The sequence below is a fragment of the Protomyctophum parallelum genome (assembly GCF_964188405.1).
Source record: "Protomyctophum parallelum genome assembly, chromosome: 2".
Classification (NCBI taxonomy): domain Eukaryota; kingdom Metazoa; phylum Chordata; class Actinopteri; order Myctophiformes; family Myctophidae; genus Protomyctophum; species Protomyctophum parallelum.
The window spans coordinates 25323996-25336789 of NC_139699.1; the positions used below are offsets into that span (position 1 = coordinate 25323996).

The 12794-nt window shown below is 41.8% G+C and overlaps 1 protein-coding gene across 5 annotated transcripts in view; it reads left to right on the forward strand.

The window, feature by feature from the left end:
- vps13c (vacuolar protein sorting 13 homolog C) overlaps positions 1-12794 on the forward strand; it is a 94720-nt gene that overhangs the window by 46166 nt on the left and 35760 nt on the right. For all 5 annotated transcript variants that reach the window (XM_083760100.1, XM_083760102.1, XM_083760101.1 and 2 more), the window contains 16 exons: positions 346-650; positions 1114-1261; positions 1369-1468; positions 2121-2254; positions 2761-2917; positions 3087-3166; positions 3389-3448; positions 3751-3907; positions 5137-5256; positions 6135-6238; positions 7138-7305; positions 8065-8369; positions 8519-8666; positions 9609-9759; positions 9986-10110; positions 10245-10414. In XM_083760100.1, coding sequence (XP_083616226.1) covers positions 346-650; positions 1114-1261; positions 1369-1468; positions 2121-2254; positions 2761-2917; positions 3087-3166; positions 3389-3448; positions 3751-3907; positions 5137-5256; positions 6135-6238; positions 7138-7305; positions 8065-8369; positions 8519-8666; positions 9609-9759; positions 9986-10110; positions 10245-10414 — 2432 coding nt within the window. The remainder of the gene's footprint in view (positions 1-345; positions 651-1113; positions 1262-1368; positions 1469-2120; positions 2255-2760; positions 2918-3086; positions 3167-3388; positions 3449-3750; positions 3908-5136; positions 5257-6134; positions 6239-7137; positions 7306-8064; positions 8370-8518; positions 8667-9608; positions 9760-9985; positions 10111-10244; positions 10415-12794) is intronic.

Here is a 12794-nt window from a genome sequence, read left to right on the forward strand (position 1 = left end):
TGTCACTCTCTCCATGCAACTTCCTCAATTGCCATCACACACTAACGTCATATCTCTGTTCGCTATCCCCACTATCTCTGCACTCTCTCATAATGATGTGTGTGAATTCACTTCCGAGGTTACTTGTAGCCAAGGGTTCAAAATTTTAATCAGCTATTCAGATCTTTTTTAGTTTTTAGTTTTTTACATTTTTGCATGATTGACAGATTACCCGTCACTTTTTAGGCAGTGAAATTCTCACATGCAACACTCCCTCTGGGTCCCCTATCATAGCCAAGCATTCTGTCAATTCGGCCTTACTACACTGTTCCATTTCTCACCCCTCCTCCGTTGCGTTCCTCATAGACGTTCGTAGACAACTTCCAGACAGCCAAGGAGGCTCTGAGCGCCGCTACGGCCCAGGCAGCAGAGAAGGCAGCCTCCAGCGTCCGGGACTTTGCCCAGAAGAGCTTCCGCCTCTCCATGGACATCAAACTGAAGGCGCCACTCATCATCATCCCGCAGTCCCCGATCTCGCAAAATGCCTTGGTGGTGGACCTGGGTCTCATCACTGTGGCCAACAGCTTCTCTCTGCAGTCGGCAGAGGGCTTTCCCCTCCCGGCCGTAGTGGAGCTGATGGACCTGAAGTTGACACATCTGAAGCTGTCCAGGTATCGGACGAGAATAAATTATCTCTGCCTTTGGTTTTGTGGTGTTGGTGTCATTTTAGCCAAAGTTTATACATTACTGTAAGCTAGGTTTGATTTGCTTTTAATATCCACCCCCACTGGTCATTCATGTTCATCATCGACCGTCTCATGTTTGATATATTAACTCATGAAAGAGATTGATAATAATAATAATACATTTTATTTATAAGGCGCCTTTTTTAAATGCAAACACAATTTAAATACTTTATCAGCACAATTACCCTGGCGTTCCTATTTTGGGCAACTTTTCTACCTTTTTCAAAATTTGTCAGGATTTGTCAAAATTATTTTTAAATTCAGAAAATAGCTGATCAAACATGCAATGTGACACATTGTGAGCTTCTACTGTTCTTTTTTTTCTAAATGGAACTCTGACTCTATTAAACATGATGCATGTTACATTCCTCTGTTTCTCTGTTCATAGAACCACCCTGAACCAGGGCTCTCCACAGCCAGACATCGAGATTCTCAAACCAATCAACTTGGAGCTTCACGTCACCAGGAACCTGGCTGCTTCCTGGTTTACCAAAATCCCGGGCATGCAGGTCCAGGGAGTCCTCAAGTCTATGAATGTGGGTGTTCAACGGTTCTTACTATTATGCGTACAGTAGAACAGCCCCAGGTAAGGGACATTATGTGATAATTTATGTCATTATGAATCCTCTGCCCTTCCTTTCAGATGTCTCTGGGCCAAGAGGACTTTGGCGTGCTGATGAAGATCCTAGTAGAGAACATTGGCGAGGGGAGTAAAGAACATAGCATGGACATGAAAAGACAAGGTAACAGAACAACATATAAGCTTATCCCATTCACTGTGTTCTTTTGTTTTTTTCTTGTGTTGGGGTGAGCGGTGAGTCGCTTGTCACTGCAGCGTGACATTGTAGTTTTCCCAACCACTGTGGTTCAGTAGGTTATCACCTAAAAACTGCAGTATGCGTAAGCCTTAATTGCCCACCATCATGACGGTGAGTCCCACAGTTTATACAACTTGATAAAACAGTAATTTGTGAAATGTCAGTGCTGGCACTGCAAAGTGGCTATAATGTAATTTTGCCAAGGTTTGTAACCTGTCAATGTTCTGTTTATGTACTGTATATAGCTGGCTTACTTATCAACAATGGGACAAAGATACTTCCATTAATATAACATAATGAGCATTTGATAAATACTAAAAGTTAATAGATTTACAATAATTCAACCAGAGGAATGAAACGGTTGATGGCGAGTTGTTTGAAAACACAGCCGTCCTCACCAGTCTATGCACGCTGAAGGTTGCATTTACTTATCCGCCGATTATGTTATATGTAAAACAAAATGCACATGTCACAATCCCCACTTTTTTTTTCTCCATTGAAGGTGGATAGTATGAACATACAGATATGCATAAACTATGATTACTTTTTTCCATTTTGTTCTTGAAACCCCTTCCAGAGAAGGCAGAGCTGGCCGAGGAACAGATGGTGGTAGAGACTTCACAAGTAGGACCCGAAGGCCAGTCAGTCATGACCAACGGAGCACTCGGGGAAAATACAGTCAATATTCTTCTCAACTTTGAAATCCATGAGGTACTTTGTACATCCAAGAACAATTTCTTAAGGGTCTTCTCTAATAGCAGTGACTATCTAGTGAAAATGAATTAACAGAATATTGTGCAACAGGTAGTTTTGAGGAAGCCATCTACTCGTGCTTCAAACCAGCATGACCGCACACCTAATCAAACCCGCCTTAGCCTAGCTAAGCCTCTTAGTTACAATGAAATTGAGTTGACATGTTTTTTTAATGATAACTGTTGTATAATCGCAATATTACAGGAGAGGGTGGGCTTTACAGAGATTATTGGCACTTCAGTGATGCTTGCGGAAGTTGCGGAACTGGGCTAAACCCTCGTGCCTGCAGCAACACTGTCGTGCCAATTATCACGGAAAAGCACACCCTCTCGTGTAATTTTGGTAAATTTCATACTGTCCATGTTACTATTGAAGCATGTCCCCAGTAGAATTCTCTATCCATTAAAGTTACCGTTTATTTCTTTGAGATAGTTTTTTTGTTTTGTTTTTTCTCACTTTTTAAGGTGGTAGTGAAGTTGACCAAGCCCAGAGAGCAGGAGGAATGTCCTCTCCTGGTGCTTCATATGGCTCACCTGGGTATTAACACCAAAGTCAGGAAGTATGACATGTGTGCCACCACCTACATCAAGATGATCACCATGAAGTGCCTGGAATTTACAGGTTAGAATTAACACTATAGATGTGGGGATAGATATTGACAAAGAAAAAAAGGATGATTATATTGATTCTCACTGAATATTGGGATAAGACAGTGTTGTGATGGGATGTGATACAGTTGCTTGTCAATGGCACTATTTTTCTTACACTATTGTCACATCTTTTCTGACAGATTCCGATAATGAACCCCTCTGTCTCATAAGTTCATCTGCAGAGTCCGGTGCTGATCTGCTTAAAGTGCAATATTTCAAAGTAAGAACTCTCAAAACACTTCTTAATCTATAATTGTATAGGTGAACATTAATGTACTGTATTTGCTTTTATTAATTTATTATTAGTATTACTGTTTTTTAAATTATTATTATTATTATTATTATTATTATTATTATTATTATTATTATTATTATTATTATTTATAGTAGTAGTACTGTAGTAGTAGAGCTCAGTTCAGCTGACCATATCTCTTCTCCCTAGGCGGACAGGAATGGGCCCAACTTTGTGACTGTTTACAAGAATACTGAACAAATGATCAACGTGAGTAGAGTAACCATGGCTGAAATAATGTTTTTAATATATACCGGTATCTATATTTTCAATTTGAGTCTTCCTTGCTCTCTCTTTGCTTTGGTTGTACGGCTGTACAGCCTGTAAATAAGATAGGAGAAACCCAACAAGCTTGTAAATTATCTGAAACCCTCTCTGTCCTTCCCTTTCTTGTATTGCTTGGAAAAAATGACACGATGGGAACTATGAAGTATGAAACTATTTCACCCACTTTTTTACCTTTAAAACTGTGATGTGACAATAAAGTTTATTCTGATTATTTTTCTTTCCAGGTAACTTTTGCCTCTCTTGACCTGCTGCTCCACACCGAAGCTCTCCTCTCCACAATCAACTTCCTGTCAACTGCTCTGTCCTTCAGTAGCCTGTCCTCATCGGAGAAAGAGACCAAAGCCAAGGCTGAGGACAGCAAGGTCGTCTCAACCATGTCCAGTAAGTCTGTGCGTGCGTGCATGCGTGCATGCGGGCATGCATGCATGCATGCGCAAACAACATGGTTAATAGTAGGTCAAATTAATGTGACACAGTGTAATTATTTACATGGATTTCAGTGACCCGATGGTCCTTGAGTGCATACATGATGGAGTGACCTTCCATTTTAAGTTGGAAAAAGAAATAGTGAGCAGACGTTGTTTGCTCAGTATTTAAAAGCACATCATCAGTGAACTGACCTAGAAGAGAATCCAAAAGAGAAGTCAAACCTGGAGAGGAGCTCACGCGTGCATGCAGGCACGTTTATATTCACGCACGTGTGGCATGTGCATATTGGAAACATGGCACGTTCTCAAGAGGCCATGTTTGCTAAGTCATATTTACTGCACATTCAAACATGCACTCAACCACACATCTGTTCAGGAAACTCATTGTGTGGTCTGTTGTAAAGGGTTGACACTAAAACTAAAATTGGTTAATAATTAGGTTTGGTCTTTTTTATTGCACCGAGTGACAACCTTTGTAAACTGGTCCATTGGAGTTGCTCAGTACAGTGGGCAATGGTTTAATACTGTGGTTGAACTGGGAAGTTTCCATGTTTTTAATGTGTGTGTAAATGTGAAGCAAGGATGTAGCTGAAAAATGAGCACTCATGCTTAGCCAACCTGCCTATGGTAAATATAGGTTAAAAACAATACATAATTAAAGCTGCAAGCAGCGATGACTATAGGTCCTCGCACCTCATGTGCACATTAGCGACAATTATCGACCAATAAGAGCTAAGTAACAAGGATGGCCACATGGCGGCCATCTTGCTGCTACAGTCAGCTCGCTCACTCATAACATTGTGTCTATGGTGCATGTACTTTTTAAATAACCATAACTTGCTGAATTTTCAACCAATTTTCAAATGGGTTGGTTTGTTATAAACGTCAGATGATCCTGTATATGTATACTGGACTTCCATATACAGTAAAAAAAAAAAAGAAGAAGCTTTAAGCAGATAAGCTTCCTGAATCAAAGCCACGATGATGAACGTTTGTAATAAACCAAACCGTCAAGAGTATTTTTGATTATATATATATGTACTGTATACCGGTGTATATATATATACACGGCTTAAAGCACAACATTCAGAGGGGCCAGGGGCCATTCAGAGGAGCCAAATTCAGATCCCTGGGGGACCTAGGTCAACAAAGCACAATAACACTTCCTGTCTTCCCTTCCAGCTGCCCTTGCATCTCCGTCTGACAGTAATGTCATCGACCTGAAAGTGGTGATGCAGCTCGGAGCTTTCAACGTCCTGGTGTGTGACCAGAACTGCAACATTGCTGAGATCAAGATCCAAGGTAAAGAACCACCATGTGTCTCATTTAATAAGATCACTAAAACACAGTATATCATCTGAAAGCAATGCGTATGATTGATGAGGGCCTACCATACTGCCTAGACCACTGGTTCCCTAACGTTCTAGCTCGTGACCCCAAAGAGAAATGTGATGTCTCCCCAGGACCCAAACTAGTGAAACTAGCAGATCTACAACCTCGCAACGTGACGTGAAGCGCCACGTTGTGAGGGTGTAGCTATTTTCACTGTTAATTAAACATTTGTTTTCTAATGTATAGAATGTCTTTGGAATGAAAAAAAAATGAATTTGTTTCATGAATGTTTTTTGAAAATGTTTTGAAATAATAATAATTCAAATCAAAATGTAACAAAACATAAAGGGACCCATAAAAATGGGTCCCGAGTCCTGACACAGTGTTTGGGAACCTGTGGCTTAGATCAGGGGTTCTCAACCTGTGGGTCGCGATCTCCCAAAAAAAATTCTGGAAAATGGAAATTAAGAGTTTACATAGTACACAGTAGTATGCAACTATGCATAAACTTTCCTTACTGATTATATATGATTTCAGTATTTATTTATGATGTATTTTTGCTATTATTAAGGTTATTGTAGCGGTCAATTTGTATTGGGGTGGGGAGGGGGGTGGGCGGGGTTCGCGAGACACAGCCAAAGCATTTCCGGGGGTCCCCAGCCAAAAACGTTGAGAACCCCTGGCTTAGATAACTGTTTTTAGATCATAACAACAATAATACTTTTAAAATAGGATTTAAGTGATCAAAGGAAACAGAGATGGTTGCAGGTGGCCATCATCAGGGTGGGCACCTCATCACAGGTGTGTTGATTTAAAGGCCATGGTTGAAGTGTTCTCCCGTCCCTCAGGTATTAATGGATCTCTGCTGATGCAAGGACCACAAACCCACATATCTGCACGCATGCAAGACTTCAATGTGCTCAACGTTGATCCCAAAAGCATCCACAAAAAGGCAAGTGCCCAAGTCAAAATCTCAAGCACACTTTCTTAGTTGTATGGTATGGAGCATCTGACTGCTAAATGCTAATTGTAGTTAAAAACGCAGGTTGGAATAAAAAAGTTGTATAAAATGATGTATAGTATTATGAAGATACTAGGGCCATGGCAATGATAATATATGGAGTAATATATTGAATCTCATTTCATATATTGTGAGATATGTAGATTTCCAAGTAAAGTTTCCAAAAATGGAAACCATACATTACCTCTACAAAACAAATCACCCATATGGCAAATGTCGGTCTAAATTGTGGGATGCGTGTTAAAGTCTCACATGAAAAAGACTTGACTGGTGGGTTGAACAACCAAAATGTATTTGTATCTATGAAACAAATACATCATTGGCGGCAGTGGCTCAGGGGTAGAGTGACTGGATGGCAACCGCAAGGTTCCCAGTTCGAACCCGGGCTCCCCCAGAGTTAGTGTCGAAGTGTCCTTGAGCAAGACTCTGAACCCAAAATTGCTCCCGATGTGCAGGTTGGTGCCTTGCATGGTTTCCTCCGGCATCGGTGTGTGAGTGGGTGAATGTAATGCACAATCTCTGTGAAGTGCCTTGGATAAAGGTGCTATATAAATGCACCATGTAGTATGTACCATTTACCATTCATGATTACCTGCTTGCATAATTATGACATTAAAATTAAAAAAATCTAAGCCTAGCTGTGTGTTGAGTTGAGTCACACATAATTCTAATTCTGGTTTACTATTTTAAAAGGATTGTGAGAAATGTTATTCATCACTAAGCTTAATGCCCGGCGAGCAGAAAATAATCTACTCTGCTAATAAGCGTAAGCTAAAGCAAATCTATTTTTTTCCTTTTTTTGCGTAACCGTGTGTCGTTCTGTCCTCCAGGCCATCTCCATAGTAGGAAATGAAGTATTCAGTTTCAACATGGGTTTGACTCCCAATGCCACTGAAGGGGCAGGCTATGCAGACACATCCAAAGTGGACGGCAAAGTCAAGCTCAACGTGGGATGCATCCAAGTGATCTACCTCCACAAATTTGTTATTTCCCTACTGGTAAGTCACAAATGAATAGAGCAGTGGATAGATACTATAGATGGATTTATGTCATACTGTACTTGATTCACAACGCAATTGTGTTGGGGCCCAGAGTCATTTGGGGCACACGGCCGCCCAGGCGCCCACCCGCCGTGCCATCGGTAAAATCAAATTATGAATCCATACAGAGATGCAATGACAGTTGAGTTGACCAAAGTTTGGTGGAGCCCAGTGGTGGCTGCTGCTAGCACACACGTGCCCTTCCCCCTCAACAGCTCTAGCGTAGGGTAGGCTAATAACGTGGAGGAAGTCAGAAGAGGCGATGGTGCAGTGAGCTTCCCCGACCTCGCAGAGCTGCTGTTCTGTTCACAATCGCGGCAGGTACGTTCGCAACTACTGTGTGACAGTGCGCTGCTGTTTATAGACCAAAACAGTTTGGGCTGTCTTCACCTGCGGCCGCGCCACGCGCATGGGAGGGGGTCTACTGACGTCTACTGTCTCATTACGCCACTGACTTCCATGTCTACTGACATTACTGTCTCGTTGCACCGCTGACTTTGATGCTCAAATTATGTTTTTGTATTTTGTATGCATAACTGTCTCTAGATTTTATTGTGTAAAGCACTTTGGTCAATCTTGATTGTTTTAAATGTGCTATATAAATAAAGCTTGATTTGATTTGACTTGATTACATACTGTACTTGAAAACATGCCTGCATATCTACAGTTAAGTATATGCATGCTTTTCGGAAATAAATGATTGACCATTTCTTTCAGAACTTCACGAACAACTTCCAGACAGCCAAGGAGGCTCTGAGCACCGCTACGGCCCAGGCAGCAGAGAAGGCAGCCTCCAGCGTCCGGGACTTTGCCCAGAAGAGCTTCCGCCTCTCCATGGACATCAAACTGAAGGCGCCGCTCATCATCATCCCGCAGTCGTCTGTCTCCCAGAATGCACTGGAGGTGGACCTGGGTCTAATCACCATAGGGAACACCTTCTCCCTGGTGCCCGCAGAGGGCTGCCCTCTACCAGCCGTTATCGAGAACATGGATGTCCAGTTAACACAGCTTAAACTTTCTAGGTCAGTGAATGTAAATGCCTTATCCTGTTTACGATAGCCCAAATGAGCTCTTATACTGGCTAAGAGAACCTGGGATTAAGGTGATGTTACATGGAATAGTTCAATAGTATCCAATTATCCATTGTCAAAAGTGAATGTGTTTCTACCAGGATGTCTGTAGACCCTTCATTGACCCAGTCCAAAACTGAGCTACTACAACCAGTCAACCTGCTTCTGACTGTTAAGAGAAATTTGGCAGCCTCCTGGTACAAGAAGATGGCTGCCATAGAAATCGATGGAGACCTCAAACCAATGAAAGTATGATTCCTCTCCTCCTTGATTGTGTTGTGACTGTGACTGGCTAAAGCGTGTGTTAGAAAATTGCTTTGACTCCAAAATTATATTACTGTAGTACTAGTAGTGTACTTCCTTAAAACACAAGAGTCAAAAGCATAGCAGGCAGGGCTGGAAATGTTAAGATTAAGAATGGAGTAGAAGAGGATGTGGTGGGTGGATTCATAACCTTGTCTTGGGGGGATGTTTTTCATCTAGCGATAGTTCCCAGAACAGAAAACGGGACAAAATGTAGATAAAGGTTCTTTCTCTAAAAATAATAATCTACTACGGTATTCTAATATAACCAAATTGGATAGAATATAAAATGATGGGCCACAATAATAATTAATAATATAATACATACACCCCGCATTCCAAAGCCGCTATTTGACGCATGGCCATTCCGACTCGCCACATTACTAACCCTGTCCCTAACCAGGTTAACCAGGAAGAGGAACTAAAAGCACAGCAGAACGCAAGTGAAGATAGCCTATAGAATGGGAGTAGATCTTTTCTTAGCGATCACGTGATTTCCTGGTTCCATATATGGCTGAGGGTTAAAAAGGGGTAATACTATATTTTTTAAGGGTTCTTATCCGCCCGAAAGGTGAAATTGAACCACTCTGCCGCAGGTTTGAAGCCTGCAAGACGGACCACCGAGGCTCATCTGGGCATTTACAGACGGCTGTGGCTGGAATGTATTACGTGTACAGATGTCAGACACAACAAAAACCGCTGCCTAACAATTTGAGCAGCCAACACAGAAATGGTGTTCCGTGTTAGCCATGCCCAAATGTGGAGTCCAGGCCAGACTATGACTTCAGATATAGTACTATGATGTCGGAGTACTCCATATATGGGCATTTGCGGATGTATCTGTATTTTTGGGCAAACGGCTGAGATCCACCTCTGTTCCCCATGTAGGTGGCAGTGAGTCAGGAGGACCTGAGGGTGTTTTTGAGAATCCTGATGGACAACTTGGGAGAGGCAAGTGGTCTGGAGCTGGACAAGCCTGACCCCGCTGCCCACACACAGATCAGCCTTAATCTGAAAACCACCAAGCCCGCACTCCCAGGTGTGTGTGTGTGTGTGTGTGTGTGTGTGTGTGTGTGTGTGTGTGTGTGTGTGTGTGTGTGTGTGTGTGTGTGTGTGTGTGTGTGTGTGTGTGTGTGTGTGTGTGTGTGTGTGTGTGTGTGTGTGTGTGTGTGTGTGTGTGTGTGTGTGTGTGTGTGTGTGTGTGTGTGTGTGTGTGTGTTAAAAGGTTCTTGAACAGTGCTCTTTGTGGTGGTGTGTCTCTTCAGAATATGCAGAGGAACCCAGGGAGAGCATGACAGAGGAGGATGAGGAAGAACAACCAGAGACCATGAAATTCAACTTCAACATTGAATCCCTCGGACTGGTGCTCTACAACAATGACCCAAAACAGGTGCTTTCTTTCTTTCTTTCTTTCTTTCCGTTTGTTCGTGATTTTTAAAGTGGCAAATACTTTAGGTGTTATTCTCCGCAATGGGTTGGCTGATTGATAATAGCTTTTTTTCCCCTTTTATTGATCATACCCAGCCATCTGCCCTGGGTCAGCACCAGGAGAGCCTGCGCCTGGGAGAGTTGGCCTTCCACCTGTTGAAGGCCTCTGGGAGGATGTTGGCCAACGGCATGGTGGAAGTAAACACCATCCTCACCACTTGCACCCTGGATGACCTGAGGACTGGGATGCAGAGAGTCACCTCACGGTAAGAGACTGGACCTCGTACGGTACATGGCTCTGTACATGATCCCTCTCCTCTCCCTCTCCCCCCCCCCCCCCTCATGGAATCATGACACTGTGCATGCATGACATAATCTCATCAAGGCAACAAGTGAAAGGAATCCTGATTTCTCTCTTTTTTTTTGTTATTGTTATATTCTCTTTTCTACCTCCACAAATGTGTTACTTCCTTGCTGGTAAGTCACAAATAAATAGAGCAGTTGATAGATACTGTAGATCAGTGGTTCCCAAACCTTTTAGCTCGTGACCCAAAAGAAATTTGTTTATATCATTGTTTAATGTTAGAACCAAGAACACTAAACGCAAATGTTGTCACACCATCACTAAAACCGGGTATATTTTACCTGATAATATCTTCCATAAAAAACATATTTCTCATCGAACTTTAAAGTACAACAATACATGGCAAATTGAGGTAGGCCTACTCAAACAAAAAATGAAGAAAATAATTCTGTGATTTTGGGATGTGAGAATTGTCTAGTGAAGCACAGTCTAATTGCATCAAATGTGTCCGTATTTTTTTTCTTTACCCTCTATTAAATAGATAAGAGTTCTAGGTTCACAGGATATTTAACATCACCATGGTGCATCGGCAAGAATGCATACACAGAGTTCCATCAAAGCCTTTTATTGTTCCGTTGCACACATGAGCATTTGAGATGAGCAAGGAGGTGGTGAGGCTTCACAGTTATGGTTTTTACTATAAAAAGACAGAGAAACATAATTACAATTCATTATATACACATCACATTTATACAGATAAATAGACAATTAGGCCTAATGCAAACTTGGTACTCAAGGTGTGGGTGGGTAGCTACCACTAGATACATTAAAGAGTACCAAGCAAACTTATAACAAACATTTCAATTAACTCTATAGGTTAAATACTGCATTTCCATGAATACTGAACAAGTCAATTATGTGTACTGCGCATTACACACCGTCTTCTCTATAGTTTCAAGGAAAACAGTGAGATCTAATAATCACAATAACCAATAAATACATGAACTGAACTCACTTCATTGACGCATAACACAGGCATGAGGCTCCAGGACAGAGGGCTCTCAGGTGGTGGTGGTGGAGTTGCTGCTGCCAAACAATAACTGTAGGGACAGGCACTCAAGCAGTATATATAGCTGGCAACTGATTAAGGTGTGAGTGAGAGCAGGTGAAATTACTGATTGAGAGGGAGTGACAGCAGGAAGTGGGTGGATCAAGTCCATGAGTAGGCCAGAGGGAGGGTTGCTGTTGATAAGTAGGATGACTCTTTTCTACACCCTCTATCACTAAACCCGGGTGAAATTCACCCGAACACCTGCAGGGAAACTACGTTCTATGATGTCACTGAGCATCCTGAAGGTACTCAAGGACCCACTAGCATCAGACATCAGCAACATTATGAAAATCACATAAACATAATTGTTCGGGTGAAAATCACCCGGGTTTCAGATTCAGATTCACTTTGTCACTTAGATGCACGGTTTAGGTACATGCATGTGAAAAACGTACGCTCAGAAGCTCCAATATAAACATGATCATAAAAACATGATAAAACCTACAGTAAAACACTCAAACAATAAACTCAGGGCAATAATGTCATAATGTCAAAAGTGCATAGTGCAGAATACTCAAAAGTGCATAGTGCAGAATATGGAAGGTTATTGTTGCACATTAAACTCAGGGCAATAATGTCATAATGTCAAAAGTGCATAGTGCAGAATACTCAAAAGTGCATAGTGCAGAATATGGAAGGTTATTGTTGCACATTCATAGTCACTTTTCATTTAATATCCTGACAGCCTGTTCCTCAGCAAGCTTGTGCGTGCTGCGTGAGAAAAGTATATATAATTTTTATCCCACGATTTTATAACCCATTTTTCACCCCTGTGTCAATTATCTAATGTGACCCTGGGCTCTACACAGTACACACCCTCCGTCAACCTGGGGAGAGCAACGGACTTGAACTCATGCTTCCTTCATGCATGAGTGTCCAAGTCGCTCCTTTATACCTGACAGGGGTGGAGTTTCCCTGGTTGGACGTAGCGCGTGGAAGGAACACGTTATTCCAACCAGTTCCTTTCCTCTCCATCAGGCGCCCCGGCTTAAAATGTTGTTATGCAATAACGTCATATTTGATTATTATTTTATGAATATTATATGATGATGATTGTTGTTGTTGTTATTAACCCATTTTGGGCGAGAACCCCTTTTGGTGTTTTAGCATTATGTTATACTTTAGCTATTGAAAAATGGCAGATCTACAAGCTCATCGTGCGCCACTCGGTGGCGCGCTACAAGCTTGTTTTTTAATCGTGAAAATGCGGCACAAATCTTTGAATATATAT